The 10,000-nt window shown below is 45.1% G+C and overlaps 1 protein-coding gene across 1 annotated transcript in view; it reads right to left on the bottom strand.

The window, feature by feature from the left end:
- The window catches only part of mgat5 (alpha-1,6-mannosylglycoprotein 6-beta-N-acetylglucosaminyltransferase), a 158,738-nt gene that overhangs the window by 82,847 nt on the left and 65,891 nt on the right, over positions 1–10,000 (bottom strand). The window contains exon 4 of the mRNA XM_076303528.1: positions 3,372–3,448. Coding sequence (XP_076159643.1) covers positions 3,372–3,448 — 77 coding nt within the window. The remainder of the gene's footprint in view (positions 1–3,371; positions 3,449–10,000) is intronic.

Raw genomic sequence — 10,000 nt, 5'->3', positions numbered from 1 at the left:
GATACACATGTTTAGATGATTACCTTTTTGCATCAATTATTGCAACTTGTCTTTCCAGCAAAGGTTATGCACTATTATGGGATGTATAGTGTGTGTGTGAGCGTGCGTGTGTGTGTGTGTGTGTTGTATGACGTAGTCCTGCAGGTGAATCAAGCAGTCTAGAGTGGGCATGTTACTGAGTGTGTATGTACAGTATACAGTACATGCAGGTATGAGTGTGTGTGTGTGTGTGTGTACTTGCCCTGCGGTTGATTATTACATTACATTTGACTGACGCATTTTTAACCAAAGCGACTTAAAACATGGTAAACAATTTAAAGCTATTTATTAAAGATTATGACAGTGAGTCAGTGGTTTTAGCAGGTTGCTGTGTGTGTGTGTGGTAACCCTGCTGGTGACCATGGCAATGTATCAATGGTTACAGCATGTTACTGAGCAAGTGTGTGTGTGTGTGTATGCCAGCCCTGCTGATGACTATGGCAGTGTATCTGAGTCTGCAGTGGGCATCTGAGCAGATGGCATGTGCAGCTTGACTGGTAGACCGAGAAGCTGGCAGTGCCAAGGCTATGGGTCTGGTTACCACACTAACATAAAACACACTATCCACTCACACACGTAGATAACAGCACTGATAAAACACACACCACCACACCAGGTGATGGGTGGGGTGCAGGAAATAGTGCTTCATGAAAACGTCTAAATATTTTACAAATATTCTTGATTCATTAAGGTGATGGTACATGGGGAAACCTTTGGAGATATGTTGCTGGGGGAACCACATAACCAGTTCCATTTATTATGATTGGATGAGCATGATGATTTGCCTATTGAGAATTAAAGTTCTCCAGAAAAGGAATTGCTGCCCAATATCAATGGGAACATGTTCAAAACGTTGCCCCATGTATCATCAGCTTTAGAGTTAAAGCTGTAGAGAAGTGCAGTTGTGCAGTTGCACAGTGTGTGTGTGTGTGTGTGTGTGTGTGTGTGTGTGTGTGTGTGTAACATCCTGGCTCAAGGACGAGACAAAACACAAGGGCACACGCCACACCATGAGTAAATTTGCAATAATTTATTTAGAGTGCTTAACAACAAATCATTAGGAAAAACCCTGAATATGTCAATAGTCAATGGTGTAGGCGAATGTATGGATGCATTGAGTGTAGGCGAATGTATGGATGCATTGAGTGTAGGCGAATGTATGGATGCATTGAGTGTAGGCGAATGTATGGATGCATTGAGTGAATGTAGTAGTGCTAAAATAAAGAAAGAAACAAAACCCAGACTCAGGTCTGCCGCTGCCACCAACAGCCCTACGCCTGCTTTACTCCATTTACTGCCACCAACAGCCCTACGCCTGCTTTACTCCATTTACTGCCACCAACAGCCCTACGCCTGCTTTACTCCATTTACTGCCACCAACAGCCCTACGCCTGCTTTACTCCATTTACTGCCACCAACAGCCCTACGCCTGCTTTACTCCATTTACTGCCACCAACAGCCCTACGCCTGCTTTACTCCATTTACTGCCACCAACAGCCCTACGCCTGCTTTACTCCATTTACTGCCACCAACAGCCCTACGCCTGCTTTACTCCATTTACTGCCACCAACAGCCCTACGCCTGCTTTACTCCATTTACTGCCACCAACAGCCCTACGCCTGCTTTACTCCATTTACTGCCACCAACAGCCCTACGCCTGCTTTACTCCATTTACTGCCACCAACAGCCCTACGCCTGCTTTACTCCATTTACTGCCACCAACAGCCCTACGCCTGCTTTACTCCATTTACTGCCACCAACAGCCCTACGCCTGCTTTACTCCATTTACTGCCACCAACAGCCCTACGCCTGCTTTACTCCATTTACTGCCACCAACAGCCCTACGCCTGCTTTACTCCATTTACTGCCACCAACAGCCCTACGCCTGCTTTACTCCATTTACTGCCACCAACAGCCCTACGCCTGCTTTACTCCATTTACTGCCACCAACAGCCCTACGCCTGCTTTACTCCATTTACTGCCACCAACAGCCCTACGCCTGCTTTACTCCATTTACTGCCACCAACAGCCCTACGCCTGCTTTACTCCATTTACTGCCACCAACAGCCCTACGCCTGCTTTACTCCATTTACTGCCACCAACAGCCCTACGCCTGCTTTACTCCATTTACTGCCACCAACAGCCCTACGCCTGCTTTACTCCATTTACTGCCACCAACAGCCCTACGCCTGCTTTACTCCATTTACTGCCACCAACAGCCCTACGCCTGCTTTACTCCATTTACTGCCACCAACAGCCCTACGCCTGCTTTACTCCATTTACTGCCACCAACAGCCCTACGCCTGCTTTACTCCATTTACTGCCACCAACAGCCCTACGCCTGCTTTACTCCATTTACTGCCACCAACAGCCCTACGCCTGCTTTACTCCATTTACTGCCACCAACAGCCCTACGCCTGCTTTACTCCATTTACTGCCACCAACAGCCCTACGCCTGCTTTACTCCATTTACTGCCATTTTAAAGACCCTGAACACTAGGTGTGCTAATCAATTAAGCAATGATTGATGAGCAGGCCAATCTGACGAGGACGCCATGTACTCGTCACAGTGTGTGTGTGTGTGTGTGTGTGTATTTATTTATTTATTTATGCATATATTTATTTGTGGGCGTGGTGGAGCTGTGGCTGAGTTGTTCTACAGGCTGACGATTGTAATTCACTTTAGGTGAAAGCCCAACAGATCAATGTGAACAGGCAACACAACCACAGCAGGGCTGCCGGAGACAGAGCAATAACGCAGACTGATGCCCACACTGGACCGGATCTGGTCCTGATCTAACCATGAGGTGCGTTCCACTTCGCAAGCATAGGCCAGCGTTTGCAAACAGTTTTCGGAGTGCTTGGCGAACGTTTGTGAACAATGGCAAACAGTTTGAAGAGTTGTTCTCCGCAAACATACAGTGGAGCTGGACGTGAGCTGGACGAGGTGTTGCCGTGACAATGGAGTTGTTTACACCAAATCATTCAAATGTAACTGTTCAGAGAAAACATATTCGCCATGAACGTTTGCCACCGTTTAGCGAATCTGAACACACCTCTGGTCTGGCCCACATGGCAAAGATAATGTGGATGATAAAGGATTTTCATGGCAATAATAAAGATAATGAAGTTGTAATGATAATGATGTCCGTAGTGGCACTGATGATGATGATGATGCTGATGCTAGAAGTGGTAATGATGAAGATGATGATGATGATGATGATGCTAGCAGTGGTACTGATGAAGACGAGGAGGATGATGATGATGCTGATGCTAGTAGTGGTACTAACGTGCTGTAATGTTTATGGTGTTGGTGAGGGGGTGGTTCTCACCTTCAGTTTGCCCTCGCAGTGGGGGAAGCCGTCCAGCGGAGGAAACTCACACTTCTCCTGAGCGCCGTTCAGCAGGTCTGCAGAGAGGAAGAGAGGCAGAAAGAGATCAATACAATCCACTAACCGTCAACTGGTAGAGAACAAACAGCTCTGAGTGTGTGGGAGTGCACAGGAGTATGTTCAGTGTGTGTGTGTGTGTGTGTGCGTGCGTGTGTGTGCTCTCATGAGGGAGAGTGTTTGCAAGCTTGGGGTATAAAATCAGTTAATATATCCAAGATATACGACTAGTTCAAGGTTCTTAACATGACGAAACCAAGAAAGAACAGGACAGAGGTGTGTGTGTGTGTGTGTGTGTGTGTGTGTGTGTGTGTGTGTGTGTGTGTGTGTACAGCACATTCTGACCACACATCCGCAACAGATGGAGTAACTGTGTCGCAAGCAGGTAAGGATACAACCCTACCCATCTGTTGCAATGTTGCAAGCCTGGCACAAGCAGACTTATACCTAATGAACATCTATAACACACACACAAACTTACACACACAAACATAGGCACACAAACATACTGTCCACACACACACACACAATCTCCACTCTACTGAGTCTGACACAACCAAGCAAGCACATTCCAAATGAACCTCCTGTCAAGCTTGCCACAGCAAAGGAGAAAGCTCATGAGCACGCATGATCTGGTTTGACCACCAGACAATATCTCCTGGGCCCCATGAGTCCCAGATTAGACCATTGACGCGGTGATCACACTGGAAATAACGAACCGCCAGCGCTAAAGCATAACGCAACGCTCGGACCAAGTTACACAACCGGTACTACATTCCATTGCCTAAACTGATGCTCATGCATGCTTTTGCTTGCTTCTCTTCAGGTAAAATTGGAGGAATGTCAACCCAAGTGATGTCACCTGTTTTTGCACCCACACACACTCAGAGCAACCTATCCAGTTGGCGTCTATACTGCATCAGGGGCTCAATCATTTTTAGAGTAAAATTCTGTCCACACCTGTCCATTACTGTCTCGTTATTTATACCCTTCCAAAAGCGCCACAAAAAGCCTGGATGGCTCCATTATGTGTCAATGGAATTATCTGACAGCGAGTAAACATGACATCGTGGTGACAGTGAAGGACATGTGGCGGGGACTACATTTCCCAGAAGACCCTGTGAGCTGAGGACTTCCTGCCTGTCAGTATAGTGAGGGAGACACTGGTCCTCAGTTAGCTATTGAGTGGGGAAAGTCACCAGGTGAAAACCCTCCCAAATACACACACACACACACACACACACACACACACACCACACACACACACACACCTTATATGCCCTCTACCAGACAGACCATCTGCAATGCATCATGGGAGAACTGCAGACTATATGGGGTGGCTGGATGTCATTCCCTATGATGGGTTGGCCAGCCCACGAGTCTGTGGGTGGACGCTAATGGCCGTGTGACGGGCAGGCGGGCGCGGTGAACTGTAAAGATCTCAGTCTCGAGTCCGTCCTTCACCAGAGCCCCGGCCCTTCCCCCGAGGCCCTTTAAAAACTGACCCGCCATCAGTGACATTGAGTATAAGGTCTCCATTACGACAGCTCCTCACCTGGAGCGCATCAGTGAGGTGTGACCGAGACTCCCCTCAGAGGTCACTCACTCACACACACACACACACACACACACACACACACACAATCAGAGTGCCTCAGTGAGGTGAGACCGAGACAAACCTTGGAGGTCAGTCGAAATGGCAGGAGGATACTGCACTGCCTCATGGTTATGAGAAGGGGTCCTGTCTCGCAATAAAGGGAGCACTCAGATGAGTAATGAGGCTATAACCAGTTACACACACACACACACACACACACACACACACACAGAGAGAGAGACATGTGCACACACCGGCACACAGAGACCATCATCCACTACAAACACAGGTGTGCGTGCATACACACACACACACACACACACACACACACACACACACACACACACACACCTGCACACAGAGAGACATGCGCACACACCTGCACACAGAGAGACATGCGCACACACCTGCACACAGAGACAATCTTGCTTTACAAACACAGGTGTGCGTGCATACATACACATACTGCAAGCCACATAACAAAACATCTGTGATTGTGGGAGGGAAGGACAGCAGAGTAATTGTGATTGTGGGAGGGAAGGAAAGCATGCCTGGGACTTGAGTGAAAACTGCATGTGCGTGACTAGGGAGAGACAGAATGTGGTGGGAGTGAGTGGAGGCGTGGGTCATCTGCTGGTACTCAAGGTAAAGCAGGTTTGGATAAAACCTTTATCTCATAATGGAGGATGTTCTTACTGGGTCTGCAGGTGGATTAAAATGGGGCACATACACACACCCACCCACACACACACACACACACACACACACACACGCTGACCCACCGGCATCTCAGAGGGAAGGGCTCGTTCATTATACTGTATTTATTACCGCAAACTCATCTGATGACAGGTACAACTGGGCCAGCCAGGTTCCGGCAAGAATATCTCACTAAGAACCTTCAGGAACACTCACCGAGTCACCTCTAAAATGGCCTGTTTTTTGGACGAAAAGAAAGCAAGGCAGCCAGACAGTAAATGGACAGGTGATCATGTTGACAGTGGTGACCAAGACAAACAAAGCTAAACAAAGAAACTACATGACGAGAACAAAAACGGCATTCTACAATTGCAAATGCCATGACAACAGCCTACTATGGCGACTGTCTCCAAGGGCGACGGGTGAGGGGGAGAACAATGAGAGTGATAAGGCAGGGTGGATCAGTGAGCTTTAGTCTGCAGCACCACACAAGAAGAAAGCGCAAACAAGAAGAAAGAGCACGCAAGGAGCAGTTCCAATCAGTTAAAGAGGGGGAACTCAACTGAGGCAGTCGGACAGAAACAGCGCTAATGGCGGCTCCCGTGTGAACGCTTTAATCACAGCCGACCAACAGGGGTGCTAACCTGCTGGGGCTGCAGGCATAAATATAGCAAAGCTTTATCACCCGAAAAAGAGGAGTGGAGCGGGAGGACCATAATTTGAGATTAGAATGTGGGGGACTGAAGGTTCCATATCCTGAAGTCATAATGAGCTCTGGAGATTATACAAACTGCAGTCAATTCAATTCTAGATTTTTGCAGCATAATTCTATAACAATTCTAGAAGAACATATTCCTCAGAGCTGCCACACAGTCAAAAGAAGAGAAGAGTGAGGTGCCCACATGAAGAGCTTCCAGCCAAGCGAAGAGTTCACCTCTGTTCCGAGCACCTACAGTATTCTACTGCATGCTTTCTGCTGGTTAATAATAGATTTTGAGAATTCTGAGCATGCACTTATTTTGTACACCCTAAGACAGGGGCGGCCAAACATTTTGACTCAAGGGCCACATTGGGTCTTGAAAATTGGCCGGCTGGCCACACACAAAAAAATGCAGTATATGATATATTAATAAGAATAACCCATAACTTCCATGCAAGTAATACTTAAAAACAGTCCCTACAAGATGCTTGGCGATTTTGACCTTTTGACGATCGAAACTATCTCAGCAACAGAGACATGAAACTGTTAATAATTAACTGTTAGTAATTAAACAAAATCATTGAGGGCGAATACTTTTTTACCATTATGAGTGCACCGCACCATTCATGTTCTTGCAGCGCACTTTGTTGTCATAATTATCAGTGTGAATGCACTTATGTGAATGAATACACGGTGCTAGTGACCAACAAAAGGATTTACATCTTATTATTGTGTATACAAAGAGTACATTAAAAAGGAAAAATACTTGTACTTTTGATTTTTGAATACTTGAATAGCAAGTACTTCTGTACTTCAAATCAATTAACATTTTGACTTTGCAACTTTCACTTGCATAATATTTTACAAGGTGTATCTGTACTTTCATTTAAGTAAAGGAATTGTGTAGGCTAGTTCATTCACCTCTGCTACTGGTTTTACCAAAAATATTTGGCAGTATTTTTAAACTACAAAAATAGCCTACACACCTGTAAAGTATTTTGATACCAAATCTTCAACAAAATAAAATACAAATAACAATACTATTTTATATTTGAAATAATTATTTTAAATACTAAGAGAACGATATAAAGATCAGAAGAAAACTGCACTATCCCAGGTAAAAAGAGACCCTCCCATATGGACTCAGCATACACAAACATTAATGCAATGCTTGTAGAAACTGTGCAGCAAAACTGTGCAGACGCAGCATATAAATATCACAAGGTCATAACTCTTGTTTGAAATGCAAACCTTATTTTGTAAATATAATAAGAACTTTAACACCAGTGGATGGTCTGTGTATGAGTCACTGAAGCAAATGGTCCTTTAGAGAGAATTTCATTTAGAAAAGCAATGAAGCGATCAATGAAGTGAGTCATGAGTGCTGCGTCATACAACCAGGTTATGAAAAATATGTCCTTCTGATTTTGCTGGTTTGATCTGAGGGTATTATATCCCCCCCTATAGCGTGTCTGAAAGATAAAACAATCTGTGTGTGCTAGGGCTTTGTTTCATTGGCACTCTCTGCCCCAAAGACTAGGCTGCTGAGAGAGAAACTACTGAATTAACAACCTGGGGGCTTATTTTTCACCATAGAAGAATCTAGCGTGCTAAGGGACCTCCTCTCACATTCACAGAGGAAAGGGCCTTCTGCCATCACATTAGGCTCTCATTATGTCCCTGTGAGTGTTATGATGTGCGTGTTGTCTATCTTAGAGTGTGTGTGTTTGTGTGTGTGTGTGTGTGTGTGTGTGTGTGTGTGTGTGTGTGTGTGAAAGGGCAGTGCGCCATCATGTTGCTCTCTCATTATGCTCCTGCCAGTTTAGCCACTCAATAAACACCTCTAAAGTTGCGTTACGCAACTTCTCCTGGGAGGCGCAGCACCATTGCATGTAATACAGGCTAGATGCTTGTCTGGGAGGCTGGCTCTAAATGTATTTTCTTAGCAAAGAGCTTGGAGCACTTTTGCACATTTATATTTGTGTGTTTTTTTGTGTGTGTGTCTGTATGTGTTTGTGTGTGTGTGGTCTATGTGAGTGTGTGTGTCATTGTGTTGTGTGCATGTGTTAGTGTGTGTGTTGTGTATGTGGTCTATGTGAGTGTGTGTGTTTTAAAAATGCTTTTCTTGACATTTCTCCAGCCTGTGCCCAGCGGTGATGGAGGGCTGTGTGTAGCCTGCAGCCAGCGAAGCATTAGGGGAGCATGTGCTTTCTTCCGAGACGTCCGATCGCCACGGGGCTACTGCTGCCAGGCCTCCACACAGACAGAAACACACACACACACACACACACACACACACACACACACACACACACACACACACACACACACACACACACACACACACACACACACACACACACACACACACACACACACACACACACACACACACACACACACACACACACACACACACACACACACACACACACACACACACACACACACACACACACACACACACACACACACACACACACACACACAATGCCAGGACAAAAACAAAACCGAGAGACATTCCAGCCCCTTGCCACTGAGATGATATCAGTGGCCTCTATCATAATTTGTGTAGTACTGTGAGGTTGTGAGGTTGCAGGCAGTACTCAGCCCTAATGGTACAGCCTGCAACCTCAGATACATAGCAATACAGGAGTGCATCACATTATACGTATCGCAATATAGATCTATTGTAATCTAATCTAATCTTATAATCTAAATACGTATCTAATATTGATTTGAACACAGCCTTATGAACTTATGATGCCAGAACATAACAAAGATGTATGGACACAGCCCTCTATATAGAGCAGGGGTCTCCAACCTTTTTGGGAATAAGGGCTACCTGAAGACCCGAAATCATATGGAGGGCTACTCATTTAAAACAAACATACCCTCACCCCTTTTTTGCGAGGGTAGTCCTCCTAAATAATAGGTCTATGTGATTTTTACTTTTAAATTATCAATATTGTGTAGGCCTATAAGTCTTTATATATTAAGCAACTGAATTTTAAACTTTAATATCAATAGCCTATACATCACTACCCACATTTTTGTTCAGTTTGTTCATTTCAAAGTTTGCATGGGGAATCTAATCCAAAACAATATTTTTGTGCAATTAATAATTTGTGTTACAATGTGTACCCAATTTATACCCACCCACTATTATGAATTCAGGGGTTGTTTAAGTCCTGATTTCAGTGGACAATTCGGTTTTAACATTTCAATAGTAATTGCCCATAACACCCTAACATATAAAAACTCCTTTTAAAGTTATTGCACACCTGAAATCTCTCCATGATCTGACAAAAAAGGTCATGGAGAGGTCAAAACAGTCCTGCTCAGTCATGCATGCCACAAAATTTTCAGCGCTATTTTACGGTTGTAGCCTACGGAGGAGAAAAGGCCTGTGAGCTAAAGCAATTGTTTTTCAGTCCTTGAACAATCATGCAAGAACCGTATTTGACGAACATGGAATGGCCACAGAACTTTTGCAAAGATATGTTTCCATTGGCTACACCAGACGAGCAAGTTTTTCCCCCTTTACTGTCTATGCGTGCGAGCAGCGTGTATGCGCTC

This window comes from Alosa pseudoharengus, unplaced genomic scaffold (genome assembly GCF_046254945.1).
Source record: "Alosa pseudoharengus isolate Yale_2024_CS ecotype anadromous, Long Island Sound unplaced genomic scaffold, YU_APseudo_1.1 YU_APseudo_1.1_scf_24, whole genome shotgun sequence".
In the NCBI taxonomy this organism is placed as follows: domain Eukaryota; kingdom Metazoa; phylum Chordata; class Actinopteri; order Clupeiformes; family Clupeidae; genus Alosa; species Alosa pseudoharengus.
The sequence above is the reverse complement of the archived record's forward strand: the minus strand, read 5'-3'. Positions and strand labels throughout refer to the sequence as shown.